This window comes from Podarcis tiliguerta (genome assembly GCF_965153285.1).
Source record: "Podarcis tiliguerta genome assembly, chromosome: 5".
Taxonomy (NCBI): domain Eukaryota; kingdom Metazoa; phylum Chordata; class Lepidosauria; order Squamata; family Lacertidae; genus Podarcis; species Podarcis tiliguerta.
The window spans coordinates 50,546,178-50,571,813 of NC_139538.1; the positions used below are offsets into that span (position 1 = coordinate 50,546,178).

At 40.1% G+C, this 25,636-nt stretch overlaps 1 protein-coding gene across 5 annotated transcripts in view; it reads right to left on the bottom strand.

The window, feature by feature from the left end:
* Positions 1-346: 346 nt before the first annotated feature.
* Positions 347-25,636, bottom strand: part of SHTN1 (shootin 1) — a 68,860-nt gene continuing 43,570 nt past the window's right edge. For 4 of the 5 annotated variants that reach the window (XM_083441150.1, XM_083441153.1, XM_083441151.1 and 1 more), the window contains exons 12-17: positions 21,259-21,341; positions 20,211-20,317; positions 19,266-19,319; positions 16,972-17,092; positions 16,115-16,286; positions 3,623-6,391 (exon numbers count right to left, since the gene is read on the bottom strand). In XM_083441150.1, coding sequence (XP_083297276.1) covers positions 6,187-6,391; positions 16,115-16,286; positions 16,972-17,092; positions 19,266-19,319; positions 20,211-20,317; positions 21,259-21,341 — 742 coding nt within the window. In that variant the 3' untranslated portion in view covers positions 3,623-6,186. Of the gene's footprint in view, positions 3,551-3,622; positions 6,392-16,114; positions 16,287-16,971; positions 17,093-19,265; positions 19,320-20,210; positions 20,318-21,258; positions 21,342-25,636 lie in introns of those variants that run through there. The other variant, XR_014511522.1, reaches the window with a different exon arrangement.

The following is a 25,636-nucleotide window of genomic DNA, read 5'->3' on the forward strand; positions in this document are numbered from 1 at the left end:
AGTAACCTTCTCAGCAAATGCTTCGCATTCGACAGAAGACCTCTATCTTTGCACACAAAGAATGCATATTTTGATTTGACTCCTTCCATGGATATTAATTGGTATGATATAACCTGTATACAATAGAGTTTCATACATACATACATACATATGACGTTGACTGGGCTGGCTTTCATTACTGTCTGCAAGCCCCGTGCTTTTTCTGGGGCTCTGTCTGTCATAATGACCCGTCTTTGGTTCCTGTATCTTACGGCCAGTCACCAGTTTTGCTACATGACAGACTAAAAACTGATGTAACAGGCCACCCCTGTCTTAAAGCTGAAAAGAACAACAAACGGCCACAATATCTGGGAAAAAAGTCAAAAACCTTTTTTAATAAGCAGCATTAAAAAGATAAATAATTTATATCATAGTATAACAAATAATTTAACTAGAAAGAAATACATTTTTCAATTTTTTGCATATTCTCCTGTAAGAATTCAAGGAAAAATACATTTAGAAATTGTCATATGAAATTCATTGTAATCAAACTGATATCTAAGTGCAAAAGCAATTAGTAGGAAACAAAACCTACTGAAGGGCAAGTTCATGGAAAGCAAATGGACATGTTTCCCCATATTTATGAAACAGTTAACTGATTAGATCAATCCCATTATTTGCTTAACAAACATGCAAAATAAAAATAAAAATTACGCACACTGTTACCACACTAACAATGCAATCCTAAATGTATCTACTTAGGGCAGGTCTCGACCAATACATTTTGCTGCCTGAGGCAGTGCAAACAAATTGTGCACCTTTGGTCATGGTGCATATGTACCTTAGGCTGGTCAAGTTACTTTGACATCTGAGGCAGAAAATCCCACAACCACCTCTTCCTGGGAGTAAAAACACAATAATAAATTAAATAATTATTTGCTGTCCTCTCATGGCTTCCAAAATCTGCCAGAGACTGCTGCTTCACTGTGCCTAATGGCAGGGCTGGCCCTGACTCGGACAGTGGGGCTTTCTCCCAGGGAAGTGTGTAAGGATTATAGCTTTTAATGATTTTGCTTTTCAGGAGATAAGCATTGAACAACTACTATAAAGCCAAGCTAACAAACCAAACACATTCATCATTTAATCCTAATTACTGATCATTGTCTCCTATCGTTAAAATCTCACAGTGCATTCAAGAACATTACTACCCAATTTCAAACTAACATTAAATTGCTCAAGTGTTTTTTGTTTTTTAAAGGAGAAAGTCCTGACTGCACCCATTAACTGTAGTGTAAAAAGTATGTTGATTTTGGAAACGTGAAAACTGTGTAAAAAACGCATTTGTCACTGTCTTCACTGGGAAATGAGTGATGCCATAATTGTGCTATGTAAGCTATTTCACCTAGTTAAAAAAAAACCTCCAACAACAACAACCCCATGATGTTTTGACAGGTTATTGTTTTCAGGTGTCATTTTACAGTAGAATAAAAGAAGCCTGATGCTGATTCACTGAAGAACTGCAACATATATAGCAGGCACGTCCAACTCCCAAGAGTCTGCGATATACTCCTAGTATGAAAAAAAAACTGGTAGTGATCTACCCATTGTCATTGGAAGGAGGAGGAGTGTGTGTGGGGTGGGTGGGTTGCCCAAAGTTGTTGAGCTTTTTTTTTGGGGGGGGGGGGGAGGACTGCAGAGCTGTTGAGCTTTTGGGGATGATCTCGCAATCTACCAGGATCAGCCAGGGATCTACAGCCAGATTCTATTACTCTGCTCTTAAGCCTTTTAAAACAGACAGAAGCTGCTACCTATACTTGATCCTAGATACTATACCTACATTTATTAAATATAGAGCCACAAGAGAAGGTCAGCTCAATACAAGATTTCTATAGACTTGGTCTTGTGAAATGATTCAGCTGCCTGCAGCTCCATGTACATGTTACTCATGCGTAAGGCATACTCTAGTACAGACCAGAGCATTTTTAAGAACTGTGCATTGAGTGTGGTTGTCAGTACAAACATACATAATATTATTTGTATGCTGCCTTTCCACAGTTCTGACCATACTCAAGGCGCCTTACAACATGAAAAAATGTAACAAAAGGAGTAATAAACAATAAAGAAAATATTAAAATGTACAAGCAGGACAAACAATTTTCACATAAATCACAGGATCTAAAATAGGACCACAACAACAACTCTCCCCAACAAAACCCCCCAAACAGCACCCCAGCCACAGTCTGCACAGGAAGAGCAACACACCCCCTTGTCTGTAAGGCTTTGTGTATTTTGGACACTTGGCTGTTTGGGTGTCCTAACTGCATGGAGGCCCTACACCTGAGGAGGTGCTTGGGCATTGGCCTTCTTTTACCAACAACCACACTTTATGTGTGGTTGTTAAAAATAAAGCTGGCTTTTAAAAAAATGCTCTGGTCCATATGCATGCATTCTCTAACGTGAGTCACATGCGCACAGGGTTTGCACAGCCTGGCAGAACAATCAAGAATGACATACTGGTAGACTGAATGTTTAGTTGAAAAAACAGTTGGGGAAAGGTTTCTTTCCTCAAGAGATGCCTCAAAATGGTCAAATATACTAATTTCTGATCGCTGTAGAAACCCAAAATGTGCAAAGTGCTGATAAAAACAATAATGGAAGTCTTAGCAATTAGCAACCAAAGTCCCATTAAAGGAGCACCACCGAGAGCTGGAGGCATGTTCTAGATGTGCCTACACACAACATTCTTCCTCGGTTATTGATAAACAAAGAAGTTGATGAAGTGTGTCACAGCTGCACATGGTTGACAGTAAATTAGAAACATGCACGGAAGTAGACATTTCAGTGAAGTGCATGCAGGCAACAGAAATAACAGAAATGCTGAGCCCTTATTTGAAAGAGCAGAACGTTTGAGGCAGCACTCATGGCTAAGACTGCAAGAAACTGTAGGCTATCCTCTTGCCACAGGCAGCAAAACCATGACCACCACTTTTCTCCTATGCAGCACAGAGGTGTTAGTGAAGATCACAGCTACTTTAAAATGCCACATAAACTGGCACACTTACTATGATGCCCACAGCTTTCCAGGGAAGAGGCCATGGCTGCATAATGAGAGCTAAGTACTGGTTAACGTAAGTTGTGTGGAGACACAACATGGTCTAAACTCTCAGGAAGGACCATGAATTTTCTGGGTGGTGAAATGATACTCTGACTATAGAAAGGTTTTTAGTTTCCTAAGTTTATCTAACTCCATTAACACCTTGCCTGGTGTGCCACAAGGCCTAGTTGGACAACAACAGCTGTCTTATCCAGAGAGATGACTGGTTTGTTTTTATTGAGTGTACAGACAAAAATATTTGCTTGGGGGTTTAGAGCAGTTTAGCAGCTACTGTATGTATTTTAGATGCTTTTGTTTAATACAATTTGCCTCTCATTTCCAGGTATAAGATAACTGGCAAACTACTTCTGGTAGATGCAATGCACTTAATTCTACAATATTTGTATGCAGGAAACTACAAACCTATAATAGGAGTAAGATTTTGAACATTATGGATATAGGAACTATAAGTGTTTCCTGCTTGGCAGGGGGTTGGACTCGATGGCCCTTGTGGTCTCTTCCAACTCTATGATTCTATGATTCTAAGAACTGAAAAATGCAATGAATCTGGGTTTCTTAACAATGTTCAATGTCCATCTGTTAACCATGATTTTGATTCATAAGTGAAAACTATGACACTCAGGATTTTAGCCAGCTTCTGCTCATGGCCGAAAAGTGCCTTACGTAGTATAGTACCACTGGTGAAACCATGGTGGAAGGTCAGATTTGCCTTCCTTGTCTTAGAACTGGGGTGCTGCTTTAGTCTGCCTCCCTGAGCAAGTATTTATTTTATTTCATCCAGGAAGACCGATGAAGCCAGGTGGGGACAGAATTAAGCAACAAAATGGCAACCAAGCAGAAGTTGCATGAAACTGCATCCATATGAAACAGCATCCGTATGGTCAGTTCTTTGCATGAGCCAGCTCACTATGCTGCCTGTCTTAAAATGGCACAAAACATCCCTGGCAGATGGTTCTTGTAGAAATTACGGTCCACGTGGTGAACCACCACACATTAAGAGCCCTCTGCGTGGAGCAGCTTCCAAGCAAAATCAGACCATTTTATGTTAAGGCATAAAAATGAATTCCAGGTTCCCTCTGCAGTGAAAATGGAACCAGGATTAATGACAGGTTTGGTGCTAAGTATGAAGCTTGCAGAAGCATGAAGAAAGAGTGGCTGGGGAAACCCAGCCAGGTCGGCAGGGTATAAATAATAAAATTATTATTATTTATTAAATATCAGTTGAAAGGAAATTAGGTGAGAAATTAAGCCATTTATATAGATAGCAGTGCAAAACCTAGCTGGATTGTATGATGTCTGAACAGGTAGATTATTTTAAAGGAAACAGGCCTCATTTACTTTTTTTCCATAAGGAATTCAGTCGCATTGAAAGCCATGCCTTGGAAGCATCAGCTTGCTATTGCCAACTTCTCTGACTGATCCTGCCAACAGCAAAACAATACTCAAGGGGACACTGCTGATAAGATCCTGTTATAAGGCAGAACTACTGAGTTTTTGCTTTTCAAAAGTATCTAAGTACAGCTGTTATGGGTAAGATGGATAAAATAGTCCTTATATAAAATTCGTTTGGGCTACTGAGGTATAGCTATGTAGGTATGAATCCATTGAGGACTTTTCCTGTAGAAGCCTCTTTGAAACGAATGGAAATTGCATAAACTCTTGTGCATTTTTTTAAGGCTGTTATTCTGTAGCCACCTACCTAGGAGTAAAGCCCAATGAATCAATGGAAAAACTTATGAGTAGACATGCACAGAATTGCATTGTTGAATGACTGAAAATGGTGCCCTTATTAGGGAACAGCTTAAAAAATAACTAATTTTAGTACAGAACTTTTAAAAAGCACCATTGGCATTCCCCATGAAACAGAAGGAGGAATGTGTCTTTTATGATGATATCTCCTACAACATATTTGTATATAACCTAATAACCAAGAGAATCTACCTTTTCTTTTAAAAATTGTGCCTCTTCGCCATATGCAGATATATGCAAACAGTGATCTATTAGAAGCAATACAATTAACTGACTAACAGTGGAGTTCTAAACATTTGTGCTCAGTTCTACTATTTTTAATGGGACTTACAGCCTAGTGAATGCACAAGACTGTAGCTGAAGACCCTTTTAATCAGGTGGTACCTCAAAATTTCATAAGTCTTGCAGAGAAGTCCCCAGTACATCTGGGACAAGCCTTTTGGCTGCACATACATCCTCAATGAACAACAACAAAATGTGGCTCAACATCCTGGCTTGTTCCAAATCTGTTAATTAAGGAAAGACTTCCTGGTTGGTTGGATTGCTTGTGTGAAGAGACTACATGGATGGCCAAAAGGCTCACTTATATCTTGGCTTATTAAGGTGAGTTATGTTCATCTTTCCTTTTCTAAAACTGATTTGTGGCTGCATCTATCAGTAGAAGTGCATTTCTGTGATTACCTAAATAAGGCTCAATCTATCAGTTTTGGTGAGCTTTCAGTCCTAAACAAGGCATCAATATAAAATAGTATCAAAATAAATTTTGATGTACTGCATAATTTAAGAAAGAAACCCAATACAATAATTCAGTAAAAACTTCCCTGCTGCTACAGGAGAAAGTCCAATGTGAGACTTTAAATTGTATATAACTTAAGGTCATTCAATTATGGTTACATGATTAGAAACTAGGAGGAGTTGCATTCAGTTAAGCACTACTCAAAGTAGTCCCATTGAAATTAATAGACGTAAGTTACTTATACCCATTAATTTCAATGTGTAGAATTCCAGGCTACACTATGGAAATTGTTCCAGTGCAAGCATTTTTGCTTGCCAGATGGAATGATCTCCCCTTGTACTGTTCTGGGGGGTTTCCTGACCTGAGCAGATTTGGGGAGGTAGCTGGGGGCACACAGCGGGAGAAGTCCTTGTTGTGCTAGCAAGACTTATTGCATTGGTTTTTGCTACTGCAGCAACTTAGCTGAATCCAACCCAAAGGATCTACTCTGAGTACAACTAAATTGGATACAACCCTACAGAATTAAGCCCTTCCCAGTACACACAAATGAAACAACTGACGCTCACTGAAAGGAACTTCCAGAAGTTAATGCCTTTTAGCAGATCAATTAGCAATGAGAGCTGTCTGTCTCCTTTGTTTTCCCAATGCTAGCATCTTTATGAAGCTGTTGACCTTTTTCTTCAGTCCCCTTGTCTTGATTCAGATGTCCAGGCGTGTGCTCTTTGGTTTTCTCAGGATTCAGTAGTACCATGGATTCTGCTTCCTTTTCTGTACCAGCAGCCTTATTTTTAAGCCCCATGTTGGTTGATGACCTGGAAGCACAAAGCAACATGTAAATATAGGAACAAATCATTAACATACTAACTGGCTTGCATCCCAACTTCAAAAGCACTAAGTACAGATTATTTGGCTATTTTGAAGGCAGAATATGGTAGCTGCCAAGAAGCTATAAGTATTGGAAAGAACAAGAAGAATCCTTTGGGGAGAACGAAATTGATGTGATTGGTGCAATTATTATTGGAGCAGTTTGGGCAATTGTTCAGGAAGGAAGGTAACTCAGCAAGGGCAAGGTGAAATAGAAATGCTGCCATTTCAACTGTTTTGTATTTGATTTGACGGGAAAGCCGTAAAGCCCTACAGTTTTAAAGAAAGAAAGACAGATCACAGAAATAACAAATTGTCATCCTTGCAGAATTTTATGTTCAGGTGCCAGATTTCTTCAGCAATAAATTGCTACTTTAGAACAGCAAAACCTTGTTCTTCCTCTGTGATCTTCATGGTTCAAATTATATACACCACAATCACACCAAACACTGGAACTTGAGACTAACTAATTCAGAACCTGGCTCTAGCCGATCCATTTGGCAAGTCCATTTGGTCATTATTCAAATCCCAAAGTCTTATTTTATGCAGATTCTGACTGGTGCTTATTTTGGTTTTTTGCTGAAAGTGGAGCAGGCCCCCCCCCCTTAACATCACCGTGAATGAAACTTTGGAAGTGACATAAACAACAAGAAGAGTTATTTTAGAAAATGCTACCTCTGAAAAGCTGATTGCCCCAACACTATCAAAATGGTCCAAGCCATAAATGCCAAGGTCTTTAAAAAAAATAAATCACTTTAGAGGTAACCATCTTTCAAAATCTCAACAGCTGGACTATTTAACACAATCTGGTGAATCAGAGTATAATTCTTCATTGGGATCTCCACAGGGGGCCTGCATTAGTGGATGGCAGCAATCCAACGGCTGATGCACTGCCAAAGAGTGTGAAGCCTGTGTCATTTACAATAATAAAAAAGGATAACAGAGCAATCATATTTATCACCTTTGAGGACAGAAAAATGGGAGATTAAAGTCTGTCACTATAACACAGTTTAATGGCAAAACCCGGTGATTATGTACTAGCACAAAATAAGAAATTGCCGCTCAGGGTTCCTTTGGTGCATCTCCGCCCCCAAGTCCCCTTTTTACACAACTGCTGTTATTTACGGTGCAATATTATTGTTAAAAACCATAAAATCTCTCTCAAGTGTTTACTGCTGACTTACCACACTGTATCCTGAGCTGAAATTTGGCACAGCTTAACGACACAGTGCAAAACAGATTTTTGAATTCTGTATAAAAGAGTACAATCCGCTCAGCTTTATTGTAACTGTCAGTGGTACTTTATTGTTCTGAACACAATTTGTACAGGAGCAGATCATAGTGGGATTGCACTCAGCCCTTACTTCAGACCAGAAAAATCTCAGCGGCACTGGTGAAACTTTGCTCTTCTGCTCTGGAATAAGTTTCAGCTGTAAGATTTTTAAAAATGCTATCTGTACAGACTATTTTTGTGGGGAGGGCAGTTGGGAGGAGAAAAAATAAGTCTGCGCTGTATTGCCATGAAGGATCACTCAGGCGTTTTTTGACCTATAAACCAGTTTGTATGGCATAGTGCTTAACTAGTACTTGTAAAGGCAGATATGAAGTGACGGAGAGTCTTAACTTCTAGCTCTGTGCATACCCTATTGATAACACGGTTCTGAAAGTCAATATGCAAATTAATAGTTGTGCAGGAAGAAGAAAGCAATTTTTTTTTGAAGAAAGGTTGGATATAGTCTCCTGTTTATGTAATGGCAGCAGCACTCAGTCCAGATTTTAAACATCAGCTAAATGCTATTAACCTTTTAATTAAGAACTAAAGACATAATTAACAAGATAAACAGTAGCAGCTTGGGGTTTTATTGTGTAAGCTCACACAAACATTCTAATAATAACTGCTATCAGTCAAGAATTTCAAACACCTGCTGCCACTCACAATGCAAGGACTTATACATCACAAAAGATAACACCATTCATTAAACGTGGAAAGGAAAAGTGATAAGACAGTACTCCGCATGAGCATCAGGGTTATAGGTCACCTGTCCACCATTTTCATGCAAACAAAAAGTATTAATCCAAACAGCAAACACAACAGCATAAGCTAAGGAATATGTGTGCCTTAGATTTTTTGATCTCCCATTGAAACTTGATTTATTTAGGTATTTTGATACAGCCTTTCATGTGGCATCCCATCATACTCAAATCCTCTTGGTTTTGATGCAGCATTTGCATCAATCTGAAACTGAAACCTTAAAAAAATATGAAACGATTCTCCAAAATACATGCCAGTCTGACAAATGGCCTTTATAATTTGTAGAAGTAATAGAAACACTGTCATATCTTGCTCTAGAGTCTAGAGCAACGTTCTCTATCTGAAGTTTATGAGATATCTCCATTGAATGTAAAGCCTCCAGACTGCATTAATTCCAATTCTACAAAGGGAACTAGAAACTAATTTGTCACCTTGGAATTATTAAAACACATAGCTCCTGGTGAATATGAATCATGCATCTGAGCCACGGAAAACCACTATCAGTGACTCCCCCAAAGACCTCCCCAAAAGGCCTCCATGATTGGACAGGGGCATTGAGGATCAGGAAGTCCTTGAGGCACCCTGGACTCAAATTGTTAATGGCCTTGTAACCTGGCCTGGTAGCATACTGGCAACCAGTGCAGACTTTTGAGTACTGGAACTATGTGCTGGTCATAGTCTGTCCCCACCAGCAGTCTAGCCACAACATTTTGCACCAGCTAGACCCCCTGGGTCAGACCCATAGAGTTCTATGCTTAGTACTGATTACAAACCATCAGGGTATTACTTTTTGAAGTAACAGGCTCCTGGGTTACCCGGGAGTAATCTCATTGAGCAGTACTTATACAACACATTAGATACATAAAGAAAATACTGAGCAGAAATGCTAAGGGCTCCTGCAGCATAGAAAGGTGGATATGAATTGGGACACGACATTGGAGACCTTGTGCTAGATCTCATTTTTAGGAAATATTCTTAGGATTTCTTCTAGCCATTGTATGGCATGCAATAAAGAGCAGCGAGAAGCTGCTGAAACTGCTCAGTTTTCAAGCATGTTTCTGATGTATCTATGCACCCTTCTTTCGCCATCCACAAGGCATCAATCTTTTAAGGAAGAAGATTCTCAACTTCCAGCACATCCTGTTGTTCTTTCCAATTTGTTGTTAAAGCTTAATTGCCCATGCACAAACTGCACACAGAAAACCTTTGTAGTTGACTCTCTCTAAGGCTGAGCTGTTTCCTGCAGTGCCAGTAGACAATTCAGTGGTGCTAAGATTACAGCTGAGGGAAAGAGAAAATCCTTTAATTGTATAAAATCATCAGATTAAACCTTACCCAATATGTGGCTTCTTCTGTTAACCGAGTCCTCTACTACATGGAAATGTTTACTAAGTGCAGAGAACGTACTAAGTAAAAGGAAGGGGGTAGGGGGAAGGTTGGAAGAGTAAGATACAGCAACTTTCCCGTCCGTGTATGTACACCCCAGGAACGTCAGGAACTGTTCCACACTGAAGAAAATTAGCACCTAGTTTCTCTGAAGAAACTGCCTAAATGAAACTCCTGCTGTGGTTAATTTTGCAGAGAACAATTGGATTAGGTCTCACGTATTACACACAACCTAGCCTCCATCCACTGGTATTTTCTCTTGGTCTTTCTTTTTTTTTGAAATAATTTTTATTAACAGGCCAATCATATCACATTGTTCAAATCACATTAATTCCAGATTATACAGCCAAATTTTAAATTTTTTTTGGGGGGTACCCATATATCAAGCTCCGCACGAGTCCAAATTCCAGATGACTCCAGACATCACTTATTTGCTGCTTTTGTTCGACAGTTCCATCCAGTTCGATTCGGATAGACGTTTATTACCTTCTTTCTCTTCTTGTTGTTATCATTTATTCCTTTCTTTAGGATCTCTGATAATTTTCACAAACAGATTGAAAGATTTGGTGTCACTGTGTGGGTTTTGTAGTCTTCCAAACTCATATTATTCAGGAACAGCCTCTGTTAGATACTTCCATAAACAAAATTAATCTTCGGTCTGTCCATTATTATTCCCAGGCTGGCCGGTAAATCAAATAAATTAATTAGGGGGCTCTGTCAGGTCAAACTTGCATTCCAGCATTCACACCGTCCTGATACTCCTCCCCCTCATCTTTTTCTCCGGCCGGCCTGTCTTGGCGAGACGCCATTTCTTTTTAACTGCGTCATAGAAATTCCTCCTTCTCACCGTTTGATCTTCTCTTGTTGTATTGTATTTCCTCCCACACAAATCTTAAAGTTCTGTTTATGTGTTGTTAGAACGTGACGATCTTATTTCTTCCTGGGGTGGAGGGTATTATTATCACATCATGTAAGGGAAATCGGAAAGGTTTTTCCCTCCACCCCCCCTTCGTTCCAGCCATACATTCTCTTGGTAGTAATTCAGCAAAAGATTTACTTATCCATCCGTCACTCCCGGTCACAGAGATCCATTAGTCAGCAGTCCTTATCTTCGAGTTTCACTTGATATATGTGCCTCAGCTTTTTTCCAAATCTATTATTCTCCAATTAGTTCCAATTATAATTCCAAGCTGAAGCAACCAGCACGCGCTGATTGGAATCGGCGTCGGGAAGATCTGACTCCACCGAGGGCTTGTGCCAAGTGTTCCGCACCCCCATCTCTCAAATCAGGGGGTGCATTGTAAACACCGCTGGCAGAGGCAGACCCCCCCATACCCTTGGGGGGGGGGAAGGCTGCCTACTTCCCATAGCAGCCCCTTAATACCTCGTATGGGTCAGAGAGATGTTATTGTCAGCCATCTTCCAACGCGCCACCTAGTGGCCCCCATTTTCTCTTGGTCTTTCATCCCTAAACCACTTCCTCTGCAACTTGGGTTGAGCATGGGAGCTGGGTTCAAATGTACAGCAGACTTTAATGATAAATTCTTAATACTGACAGCAAACCTCATGCAAAGCTTATTTTAAGCTGCAAAATTCAATCTTGTGTATGAATGAAAAAATAGCTAAGTAACTATTCAAGCCAATACAATTCTCTCTAAGACGTTCTGTGACTGTTTTCTGATTTCTTTCTTTCTTTCTTTTTAAAAGTATTTCACTTTCTGTGACTTTGAGTTAGTGGACAGTGAACTGCAAATAAATGATATTGGATATCTGAACATATAAGACTAGCAGACTGACTTTACTTTTAAATTCTAAAAATTGAATTCATTTATTTTGAAATAGTGCCAACCTGTTGCAAACTAGTATGTGTGGTTGAACAGATCTCTTCCTTTATTGACTTGCATGTCGCTTTGATATGAAACAGGTACATGTTCCAGTGCCAACTCCCTCAAGTCATGCCTCCTCCTTTTGCATCCTCCATCAATCAACTTTGTTCTCCCCTCAAAATATGCAATTTACTGTTCTGGTGCAACTTTAACCCACTGTCCTTCCCACAGAAGTAGTAGTAATAAAAGGAGTTGTTTGACTTCACAACAGCCTTTCTGAAATTACAGCATGCTGCTCTTTAATCAACTCCATGCTGCAATTCCATGCTGTAACATATTAATCCAACTGCTCTTCTTTGGCTTAAGTATACATAAGTGGGCACAAATTTGCCATTAAACATGGTAGTTCCTTTAGCCTTTGCTTCTCCTTTGTATATTTTAGTCACAATGAATTAGAAATAAGCCTTCTGAAGTTTATATCTAACAGCCAAACTATATGTTATGGCCTGGCCTGTTTAAACTGGTCAGCTTCATAAACCAAGGAAATTATTTTCTCAAACCAGGCCATAGTTGTGTGTTTTTTTAAATTTAAAATTTAAAATTATTTTTAAAAAGCAGCTGCAGTGCAATCTGATAACAATCAGGACTGTGGAGACAGGGAAACACACGTACAGGAGGGAAACAGCCACTGGTTCAAATTTTTATCAGGATCACAGTCCAAGGAGGAAGGGTGAAAATAAAATCTGTCCCATCTCACTACAGTCTGAGCACCCTCACACAGTAGTGTAGCTAGCTGGGGGGGGGGGGGGTTTCCCACTGGGTGCCACTGGGTCGGTGGCTACTGTGCGTTGGGGGTTGGGATTCTGGGCAGCAAGGGAGCTTGAGGGCAGCAGAGCCACTTCCAATCCCTGAAACCAGCGGCTACCCTAAAAAAAACCTGAACAACAATGGTCTGTTGCTACGCCACTGCCCCCACACCACTGCTATTTGAAGAATCATGGAACACCAAACTATGTGTTCAAGTGTAATGTGGAATCTGTCCCTTGTCCTCACGTCACAAAGCTTGACTCATGGATCTGTCATCCTACTACAGTGCTTATTTGCTACTCATATATTATCATTGTGCGCTCTCTCTATCTCTCTCTCTCCCTGGGATGTATGGGGGGGGTCTTAGGGGAGCGGTAGTACCTCTGGTGGGGGACATGTTGTTCTCCTTTTGGGGAAGTCTTTCCACCTTTGGTCCCCACCCTGTACACAGCTCTCACCTGTGGCTCCTAGAAGCTGTCAGCATGTGAAAGTGGCCACATCCTGGGAAAGGCTTCGACTGCCCAGCTAAACCAGGTGAGAGTAGCTGATGGGTCTCAAACCCTTGGTGGGTTAGGGACTTCTGGTTGCAATGACAAGCTCTGCAGATTGAGTGGATGACGCCTTGTACACTTCCTTCCAGCAACTCCTGCAGCCAAGGTGGTGCCAAACATACTCCTCTGCTTTCCTTTGGACCACATCAGTGAGGCCAAGCGGGGGTCTTGTCGACTAGACAGCCCAGCACTTCCATACACACTGCCCAGGCTTGCATCCTGAGGAAGTAACTTTGGTGCTGCTAATGCAGCGGTTTGACTTCATCCCCAGAGGCATAATCCATCGTCTTGCAAGGTAGATGGATGTCAACAATCTCTCTTTGCCACTCTTTAAAAAGTGGCACAGAGTTTTGTACAATTATACACGCCTACAATATGTAAACAGTGACTCATGCAAACACAGATGCTGGGAATGCTCATATAAACAGGGCAGCCAAGCACAAAACAAGATAATGTGACTATAAGGCATTTGAGCAAACCCAAGAGGGTTTAAATTGGCAAAGGTTCCACAAGAAAGCAAGCCCTAACCCCAAAATTCCCATGTATGGCAGCTACTTTAGCCTAAAGGGGCCGTCTAAGGACATTCAGCTGAAAGCCAATCCGGTCTTGAAACTGTCCAGCAACGTTAGCGCCTCTGCAACAGACTATTTCTAATGTGTATCTATAAATATAAATTAGACTATGCAATTCTTAAAAATACTGATCAGTGTCCTCTTGTTCTGGCAACACCTAAGTGGCCCCTGTAGCAGTTGCTCTTTGTACCCCCCACAGAGGGGTACTCCCCTAGTTAGCAGTAGATTCTGAAAGGCTCGTCAGATTGCCCTAGGTAAGCACTGCCAAATGGACCCACAATTCAGCAGTTTCATAAAATGGCCATTGTCTACTGGCTGCATGATTAGGTCACACCAAGACTACATTTCCCCTACAAAGTCAGTGACACTTGTTTTACTTTTTAAGCATATAATTTTAAATAAGAAGGTGTCCTTTTTGGTTGTTGCTGAATAGGCAAGCTGCATAATCCACAGAGTTTCACGTATGCTTTTACAGCTCCTAACAACTATGACAGTCGATACAAGATCCTTTTCATGGTCAATTCATCACGCATTCTGGGAGACCTTGGGCCCCGCAATTATTTCATTTCCTTCCTTGCAAATGCAATTTCCACTTAGTTTACTAGAATAAAAGGTAGACAAAAAAGGTAGCAAGAGTAAGTAGAATCTTCTGATTAACATTATCCATCCAAAGCAGTGGAAATCCACAGATGAACAAAGCCGTAGTTCACAGAAAAACAACAACTCATCCCTGAACTAAATTGCCTTTGTGTTTCACTAGTGGCTCACAAATGCAACAATAATGATGTCAAATTAAACACATTTAATCAGAAAGATAGAAACTCGGTAATCTTTTATCAGGGATGTGTGAATGAGAAGAAACAAAATACAACTGGAGAGAGCTATTTCCTTTCAAAACATACTTTAAAAAACACACATTTAAAACAGAATGAAATGAAAACCATAAAAGCAAGTGAAATAAAAATAAGGTTTTTAGCCTGTTTTTACGAATGATAAAGGAAGCACACAAAAATAGGCGTGAATTGAATTTCCACTTCATTTGCTGAGATTTACCCCTTTGAACTATGAGATGCAGTTGTTTGAGAATAGGTGTTCCTTTTTCAACTGATAGAACAGGAAATCAGAGGTTTAATTAACCATGATTATAACATTTTGCTGATCTGATTTGTCTCACCTATTTCCTTTTTTCCTCTTTAAGTAATAAACTGCCTAACATCCTGGAAAGAGGACCAAACGGAAAGCATCAGAGAAGTTTATAGAAAGCTGGGGATTGTTATAAAACAAACTGACCCTCGACCGGATCTGTCTGAAGTGTGCATTTCTGAAGCAGGATTAACTCTTTGATGATTAAACAGCACTTTGAAAGAAAATGTACAGTCAGGTAATACCTTGGGCAAACCAAACTGCGGATTTATTCAGCCAAACAGATGGAAGCTTCAAAGCTCTTGATCACAACACCTCCAGGTAGCTCAGCATTCTGTTTACCGCTGATTAAAAGTTGCATCGCCAGCTGCATCTTAGGCTAAGAAAATACACATATTCCTGGCAAAATTGAATATACGTTGCTGCTGCTGCTGCTGAGATATATTGTCTAATTAGTTAATGGCTAATTTGCAGTAGTATAATTCAGTTATTCAGGACTGTGGCAACCCAAGAACTGCAGCTGACATTTAAATGGGAACATGTATACATCCCAAACACTGAAAAATGAAATATAAATAAGAGACGGCATATTATGACATTTAATGATATAAAGAGCGATATTTCAGTTTTCTATCTTCACAGAGAGTATTGCCCAAAGCCTTTGTTACCTCAACTAGATTAAACTTAGGGCATTAAATAGAAGGCTCTAAGATCCAGCACTGGAATAATTTTTCATGCTTCCAGTTTCCACAGCTGAGATATGAAAGTGCTTCAGTCTACTTTGGTACCTTGTTTGTCCATAAGGCTAATGGCCAAATTAGGGAAGTGTCTCCCAATGGTCTTTATCTGCTTCCATCTGTCAATTTGTTTGTTGGCAGGTTGCTGTTTAATAGTCTCAACAATGGAATATATATTTTAGAAGATTTTTTTTGGGGGGGGAGGAGATCTGAGTTTGGAAGTGACACTCCTAGTTAAGGTGTATAAAAGAGATAAGGGAGGGGGGAGAGAGAGAGAGAGAGAGAGAGAGAGAGAGAGAGAGAGAATACTGCTGCACTTCTCATCTTTGTACAAGGTCAGGAACAGAAATCATGCAAGTGAATATGAGCAGTAATCACAATCTTTTTTAAAAATGCAAATGTTATTTTCTGCACTGTGCTTGGTGTTTTCCACTGAGAAGGATTTAAAAACAAAGTGCCAGCAGGAAAGGAAGTCATAGTTTTATACCTGCTGTGTCATACACAGCTAGATCTTCTTGCAATGTCAACCCCTATTTTTTGAATGGAGGGGTTTTGAAAGACCTAATGACTTTTGATCTCATTGCAAGGGGAATCAACAACAAACATAAACTACTTACTGAATGTCGGAACTTGTGCTTTCAACCATTTTGTGACACTTTTCATCTGACCCCAAAGAACTGGGACCAAGTTCTGCTGCCAGAGTTTTCTTGTTCAATCCAGACTGTGTTTCAATGGAACCCAACACTGGCATAGATTTGGATTCAGAAGAAGCCAATATTCCAATTGGATCTAAAACCCAAAGAATACAGCATCTGCATTATTAAATTACATTATTATACACTTATAGAGTGGCATTGTGCCAAAGCATTAATTAGTCCAGATCAATTTTGATCACTATATGCACCACTTTCTATTGAAGACTGTGCCACTTAAGACACACACACACACACACACACACACACACACACACACACACACTTTTTCAAGGTTTTCTTCCCTGATGTATTATCTGGATGTGCTCACTTTGGAAAATAATTAGCATTTTATTTGTACGTACAACTGCTCTTGGAACAATGAATAAGGTTTTCTTATTTCCTATGAGTCTGAAATCATATTCCTGATGTACAAGCTTGTATGATAACTATCAGTTATTGTTCCTATGATACACAGGTGTTAATTTATGAACCTATTGGAAAGAAAGCATATCGGTGGAAAGGATCACAATGGCTTTAGTGTCAGTGTCTGAACTTCAGAGCAGAAGGTTGCCTAGAATGGCTTTACTGAACAATGCTGGGGATGTTAGAGTGCAGCTCTTATGAGACCATAGATCAGCCAGGAAAGCAATCAGAGCTCACTCAATTAATGAGGACTGAAATGTTAAAGGTTTCAAAAGGAAGGCAATTAGACCTTTGGAACAGCATTGAAGAGATAACATAAGTCAGCTGCAGGATCAGAAAATATCTTGGTAACTTACTGCTATTATCTTGATCGGTTGTCACCTTCCTGAGCCGCAAAATTCTTTCTAATTCTGTTTCATTACTATCTGCCTCAAGGGATTTTAGGCTTCTTGAACTTGCAGATGTATTCATCGTTTCCTAAAATAAATCAGTAAAATGGTCAGCCATGTGACAGTCAGTAGAAGATGCCATAACCATACATCAAAATTTGCTGGAAAGCATGTAATCCTGACTTGATTACCAAAAATTCTTCATACATGGGGCTGCCCTTGAAGACTACATAAAAAGTCCAGTTGGCTCAGAATATAGTAGCCTGATTATTGACTGGAACTGGTCACTTGGAACTTATCTCAACAGCATTAATAATAATAATAATAATAATAATAATAATAATAATAATAATAAATTCACTGACTCCCTGTTTGTTTCTATGTACAATTCAAGATGATGCTTTCAACCTATGAATGGCTTGGCACCAGGATATACTGTTGCATACTGGTGACACTTTGCCCCAATTCTCCTCATGACCACCGCCAGCAGCTTCATATAGACATCAAATAACACTAGAGGCAAGAGATCACCTAACAGATTGTTAAGGCACACTCACTTAATGCTACTTTCTGGAACTGACCCTGTAAGCAGAACTGAAAGCACCATAAAACAGTGCCCTCAGCTGCTGACTCATAGAGACAGTCCAAGATGTTACAATGATCAATGGCATCAGAAGCCACCAACAGATTCAGCAGAATCATCAGGGTTACACACCGTTGTTCCTCTCCTGAAGAAGGTCCTCTATCAGGAATACAAAGGCTAATTCTGGTCTGAGCCCAGGGTTGGAATGGGTCAAGATAATCAGCTTCATCCATGAGCATCTGTAACTGAATCCCTACCACCATCTCAATCACCTTGCCTAACAAAGGTCTATTGGTAATTGGGCAGCAGCTGGAATAAACCTCTGAGTCCAGGGTTGGTTTTCTCAGGAATGGCCATATCACTGCTTCCTTTAAGGAAGTAGGGACCACCCTATCACACAATGAAGTGTGGTCTACCCAGTTAACCTTCCATGGCAGGCACAAACCAGCCAATGGGCATGTGTTGAGAGCATGTATTAAGCCACACAACTGCAAATTCTTCAAAGGGAAGAGTTAGTCTCCTTCCCCATGGAACTGGTGCGCGGCCAATACTAAACTGCATTTCCTAGCCTGCACATGTAAAACCTCAATTGTGCTCATGCTTCTCTTGACTATTGGGAAGAAAATGGAAAATGCAGCACATTAATTCTTAAAATTGGCACATCTTTCAAGTTTTCAGCAAAACAGCACTTAATTCCCAATGTTTCCTTCAATTAACTTAAATCCTGCATTTTGTTAGTATTCTGAATTTAACAGAGGAGGCATATTATTAACACGTAAGTCCTTGGTATTGTGCTCATGCTACAGATCTAGTAGCAAATGAAATAAACTAAGGTGTTTTACATCAAGCTTGAAATGGAACAAATTAATATCACTTTGTTTACAACAATTATACGGAGACCTACACAAAATGCATAATTAGCACAGTAACAATATGCATATAAGGATTTAGCTTTACACCTCCCAACCTTATTTTTCCTGTCTCACTGTGCTAATGACTAGCCTGGCAAATGCATTAGAAGTTGGTTCTATCGAGTGTTCCTTTTACTTTTCATAGTGAAGAGATTTGCATGGAACCAGTTAGATCTATTCGATCGGGTACTAAGATTCAGCTGAAATTAGGCAGGCGTAAATCTGTCAATTTCAGTTTCTAATTTTCCCAATCTTAAATTAGGTTTCTCCACATTTCCATATTTCTTTGTGATTTTTCAAAAAGGTCTCCTCGGCATGTAAGTGCCGATTTCTCCTAATGTACAAATTTTTGCATACAATTTCCCCTGATATAGTGCATTTTTAATGCTATTTTCACACATGTATGCATTATATACACATTTCACCCTAGTATATTAATTTTGATACCCATAGCTTGGCTGGATAACTGCACTGTAAAATTTGGAGAAGCACAAAATTTGAAGGACGGGCATGTTTCAGTTCCTGAATTGTTTCAGGAAGGGAGAATTAGGTAGGTTCACCATTAAATGTGATCTGAGCCGAATTTCTTCCCCATCCCTAGGTGAAATCTTTGGAATGGCAATGAGCTCGCATAATTAAGAAAAAGAAAACATAATTCTGAACATCTGTCTACATCCGTCCATCTTCTTTCCCTTGGGGCACTTTTCAGCAATGACACAAGGACACAAAGTGTAATGCAAAGTTGTTGTTTTCTCTCTTTTTCTTACCAGAATTCCCTTTAACTCTTTCATTGCACTCTCAGAGGGTTTGGGTACTTCTGGCTGTAAATGAAAACAAAACACCCATCTAGGTAATGTGATTTTGCAGACGCTGACTAAAGCACTCAAGGCATGCAAAAGAGCAAAACTGGAGGCAAGGCTATTGGAAGAGGGTTTTCACCACAAAGAAATACGCTAGACTATGCTAGCTTCCCCGTAGGTGGGTTCCTGTTGCCTACTAGGAGGGAGTGGGGTGGGGGCGGAAGGGAGGTCGGTGTGGTGCAAACATGCTGACCAGGAGCACTGAACTGGCTCTGCTGGTGTGTTTGCACAACACTGACCTCCCCCCACCTCAGTAAGCAGCAGTGACCTACCTTGCAGGAAGCTAGCGCAGAAATTTGATCTCACCCAGTGACTGCTTCTGAATGAAGTAATAGAAATCAGATGAACCTTAAGAGTAGAAAATGGTTTGGGAAACTTTCAAAAAAGTTATTATTTTGCTATCTGCCTGGGTCATCTCCCATTGAAAGGGAAAATAAATGAGTGTGGTCTTATAACTTAGTCATATAATGCTGCATTAACTCTGCAATCCAGGTTGGAGTGCCTCACCGGCTGTTACCCTCCTTTCCTCCTGCCCAACATAATAATCAACCCCATTCCTTCTGACAGATTATGGCAAGCTCTTGCTTTCACAGGCGTTAGCTAGGGGTCAGTTTGAAGAGATAGTTGGAAGAGTGAGCTTCCCCCTCTGATTACTTTTTAGCAACCTACAGTTTATCTATCAATAGGCAGGGATGATGAGAGTTGTAGTCCAACAATATTTGGGGACTTAAGGTTGAAGCACACGGCACTAGAGGAGCTTCAGGACCCTTCTATTCTCCTGGAGCAGAGCATGTGTTTTATAATAACACAGTTCTCCCCCCGGCATGTTTTACACGCAAGTTGTTAACAAACCTTTGTCTTAGAACGGTTGGTCTGATTAACAGGTCTAAGGTGAACCCCCTTTTTAATTCTATCCATCATTTCTTCAACAGCTTGTCTCTTCAGATCCGATACTTCTCCTGTTGCAAAACAACAAAAAAAGTCAAATTACTTTCTTTCAGGAGGTTCCTTCCTTTCATTGTAAATTGAGGAAAACAAAGAGCCAGAAAGAGCCTTCCTGACTCACCCTGCTTAAGAATATTGATTTGCAAACCGTACTACAGAAGTTATAAGGCTAGAATTAAGGATGGGATTTGGAAGGGAAATGGTTATTTTTTTATTATTATTTTAATATATTTCATATTACTTTGCCACTTTGCCAGCTCATATTAGGTGCTCATGCTACTACTCACTCAATGCTTTGACTTGCTACCAAGTTAACCTGGAATTCTACTAGCAGTTTTTGATTTACAAAAATAAGGTGGGTCCAAAAAATATACATCTCAAGTGTCAAATGCCAAGGTGAACAGGTGCCATCTTCAGCATTTACTGTAAGCTGTATAATGAAGGTGTCAGATACACCTCTGTGGGGAGGGAGTTCTACAGATTAGGGGCTGCCACAGTGAAGACTGTGGAGATGGTGGTTCAGAACCTGAAGACACACAGCTACAGTCCTAAATTGGCTCCCTGCTGCACACATTTGCCCTCCAACACGCAAAAGGCCACAGGAGATGGGCACTGGGATATGGATGGAGCTAGTGTATACAACCCTGATCTCCTCCTCATTGCTTGAATGACTTAAAAGGTTGGTTTGCAGCAACTGGTATGCAGAAGCATTACTACCTTGGATCATGTAGACAGAGCATAGTCATCATGGCTAGCAGCCATTGATAACCTTATCCTCCATGAATTTGCCCAGTCCTGTTTTATACCCATCCAAGATGGTGGCCATCACTACCTCTAACGCAAAAAGGTTCCATAGTTCCGATGATGCACTGTGTGAAGTGAAATGAAAAGCTCAGATATCACCTTATTGAACTAGGAACAAGGTTCATTTTGCTGGGAAGAAAATGTGCTGTACCTGAGCCTTGATGAGATGCCTTTTCTTTCTTCGCCATGCTGCTATTTGCATGAGACTTCTTACGAATCATTGACATCAGCGACCTTTCACAAAGTAAAGATGGAAGAGAGTCACTCAAGCTTTCTCTTGAACCTGACACCTGCACTTTCAGAACCAACTTAGTACGCTTCGTTGCCCGTAGTCCCATTTGACGAGAAGGCATAACAAACACATGTAGGATCGGGGCCTGTTCCTATGACATGCATTGTGGAAAGAGCTGGCATTAAGCGACAAACAGCTAAGCTTTCTAATTGACATGAGTGTTCAAACACTTCCAGGCAGAGGCAGAAATGCCACACCTCCTTTAAAAAAAAGATTTAAAAAATACACAGAACGTATTATTTGTTATACGATTGCTGTTGACAAGGCATAGTGCAAAACACTCAAGATCTGAATATTAAAAGGTAACATGGCACCGTGACATGTGTGACAAAATAAAGCCTTCTCACACAATAAAAAATTGAAGGGTTAGGAACGTTAACATAACGCATTACACTCCAGAGAACAATGCCACCCAGCAGGGAGCCTCTATATTGTCCCCTCGTTTCGACAGTATGTATTTGCTGGAATAGGGCTACTGGTAAACAAACAAAATGAGAACAGAAAATAAAAACCCTCGCATTATCTATGCTTTTGGTTCAATCTGCAAGGCATGATATTAATCTTAAACAGGCACTGCCAAGTCAATATTTGACCAAATATGAGAGGTTTGCTGTCATTCCTTCCTCCTTTCCTTTTACTTTAATACAAAAAGCTTTCAACATGCCTTAAAGGGGGGAATAGGGGGAGCTGTTGTTATTATTATTATGTGTCTGTACCTGGATGTCTTGAGCACCTTTTAAAATGCTAAATGGCAGGCAAATGAATAAATCAATCCAGTGATCTTTGAAACAGCCACCACAATTGCCTGCCATGTTTGGAGGATAAGCACATTTGAGAACGGCAAGAACACTTCCAAAGCATAAAGGCTAACCTGCATGACAGGTTGCATGCTGATTAAATTGAAATTGACCAATTTTCATTCTCTGTGTTAAAAAGGATCAAAGTGTGCCCCAACCATATTTTATCCTTTGTGAAGTATGCCAGTGACAATAGTGCAATGTCTATTACAAGTATAATGGGCAGAAAGGATGCCTATCCCTGTCTCTCTTAAAAGGAATCTAGATGCATTTATTTATCTATTTTAATTTATTTATTTTCCATTCTCCCTCCATGAGATCAGAGAAGTTGACGGTATAACAACAAACACACACACACTATAAAATATGAACAAATTGAGAAAAGAGTGAGGACATGAAGTGGTGGGGCCGCCACAGAAAAAGTCCTTTCACACACTATCAGCGTATGAATCACTGAAGAGGCAGTTGGAAGATCTCAATTCTTGGGCAGGATTGTACAAAACAAGTTGGTTCTTCAAGTACCGTGGTTCCAAACATATACGTACATGCATATGGCCTCTTTTTATTCTTTTTAAGTAAGCCTGTCCCACACACTGGTGGAGGAAGAGGCGTGCAGGGGGAGCGCCCCGTCCCTGGCAGAGCGATCCTGGTGGGGTCCCATCGCGGCTGCCCCCTGCCCGCGCTGGGCAGCACAACCCTACGGGCGGCACACCACGCCCCCAGGTTGCACGCAAGCCCCGCCCCTGCCTGCTCTCCGCCCCCTGGTGCAGGAGCATGAAGCTCCGCCACTGATCCCACAGAAACAAAAACAAAAGCAACCTAACCAAAACTTTAACACATTGACAAGGCAACAGAAGAGAAGAGGTACATGAGCAAAAGGCTGTTTGGTCTGCAGGAGGGCTTCGCCACCTAAAACTTTCTATCATGTAAAGAAACAACTGCAATTAACTGGATAACTCCTGTTTCTTTGGCCAATCATGTTATCATAGCAAGTGAGAGCAAATGATGGGGTGTTGCATTGACAACACGACATAACTCAATTTGTTTAATGGATCACTTTAAAAAAATTCCTTTATTGTGAGTAAACAATTTTACAATCTCCTAATTTAACACCTTTACAAAAACAAATTTACAATTTGTGAACTTAACACCCTGAAATGGTGTAATTGGTGTGATTTTTTTTTTTAATATATTGGACTTATTAATAAGACTTAGCTGACCCAAAACTTTATGGAAGGAGAAAGAATAAACAAAATTCCTTTCAGCTTACCCCCACCCCCATAAAGACAGCCACTTGACCTGTGAATAGAGACTTATTAGAGACTAAAAATGAAAACACAAACGCCAGTGTTAACCTCAAAAGAATTAAAGGACATTGTTTTGTGTAGAAATGAGATGGCTTGTATATCAACTACATGAAAGTTCAGAATGATTTAAAAGACCAGCATGAAGATGCATATAAAAGAATTGCTAAATAAGGTAGATGGTTGGAGGAACACAAGACTAAGTCTAGGGTGTGGGGAGGGAGTAAAAGAGAAAATATTTTTCCCATTAAACACTTAATATCTTCTTTATTAGTATGTAATACTAGAATCAAAGTATATATACTAGAATCAAAGTATATAAAGCTAGAATCAAAGCCCTTTCCAACTTCAATCTCACTACCAGGAACCAGACAAGAGTTAAGGGTTAATTAAGTTTTACGTTAATAGTTTAATCAGTGTGTCCAGCAGACTATCTGATGGAAATATAGCTACTATTCTGAGATATTAGTAACTGTGCTCATCAAATGTAAGAAAGCATGCAAAAAATCTTCCATAATCTGTTATCAATTTTAGATCTGGAATACTTTAGGTTACACAAAAAATAATAAAAATAACTAATAATAACCCCATCATTCTGCCTGGACACTGAGGTCCAGCACCAAGCGCCTTCTGGCGGTTCCCTCATTGTGAAAAGTGAAGTTACAGGGGACCAGGCAGAGGGCCTTCTCGGTGGTGGCGTCCACCCTTTGAAACACCCTCCCATCATATGTCCAAAAGATAAACAACTATATGACTTTTAGAAGACATCTGAAGGCGGAGGGACATTTTAATGTTTGATGTTTTATTGTGTTTTATATTTTTCTGGAAGCCGCCCAGAGAGGCTGGGGCAACCCAGTCAGATGGGCAGCATATAAACAACAACAACAACAATTTTATTATTTATATCCCACCTGTCTGGCTTGGTTTCCTTACAGCATATATAAAACCACAATAAAACATCAAACATTAAAAAACAGAATATCTTAAACAGACAATAAATAGCTTTATAATGATTTAAGATATCATTCATTCAGTTGTTGAAAACGCGAACCTACAGTGTGCCTTCATCCAGGCTTTAGATCATGTGTGAATATTATTCTGCATTAAGCACTTCATAGATTTAAAACGGATTATACTCCTGCCTGGTTTTGGAATACCACAGAAAGGCTTTTAAGAGATACAGTACTGAGCACACTGGGAGCATGGCATGCAAAGAATCAACGGAGTAGCTGTTCTCTTCAAATAGACCTAAATTGCACTGGAAGTAAATAAAGCAGTTGGGCTGAGTAAAAAGATTAAGCAAATCACATGAGGCAAAAGGAAGGTGGAAACAGGAGGCTTACAAAACAGGGCTATTTGGGAATTCATGTGACTGAATTGGATGCTTTATGGCAGGCTAGGTTTCCATTAAAACTGCACATATTTAAGTTACACATTGATACATGTATTGAAAACCACTCTTGTTCAGAAAGTTTGGAACAATAAATTGCAATGAAGCATTCATCCTTTCAATTTCCCCCCTATGTTATAATGTCTGTTCTTGCTGAACGCTAAGCACACACAGCTAACAATTACTATATTTTAATGGGTTTGGATTCAGGCAATGTCCCAGGACTCCTGTAAACCATCTGCCATAATTTTGCTTTGAGACAAAGAGAATATCTCCAAACTTCTTAATGGCAGTGCATGGCTGGTTCCTGAGATCACCTGCATATAGGCAGCGGGATATACTGCTAGTAGATGGGATAATTAATATAATTATAGAATTTTAGAGTTAGAAGGGACCTTGGTGGTCATTTAATCCAGCTTCCTGTTATAATGCAGGATCCTTGAAAGATGGTTGCCCAGCCTCTGACCAAACACCTCCAGCAAAGAGCTCACCAACTCCCAAAGCAGGCAGGTATTAACAGCCTGATTGTCCTGCAGAATGGGTTATGCAACAGGTTAAATTTGTAGAAATTACATATGAACTGAGTATATGTATTTGAATTTGGTTTCATCCAGTCACCCAACCTGTTTTTCTTCCTAGGAGGCAAAAGTGCATGTTTAGCCTCAATATGCTTATGATTAACTCCTAAAACAGGGGTCGGCAAGGTTTACCTTACCTGGGCCGGATCACTCCCGTGGAGATCGTGG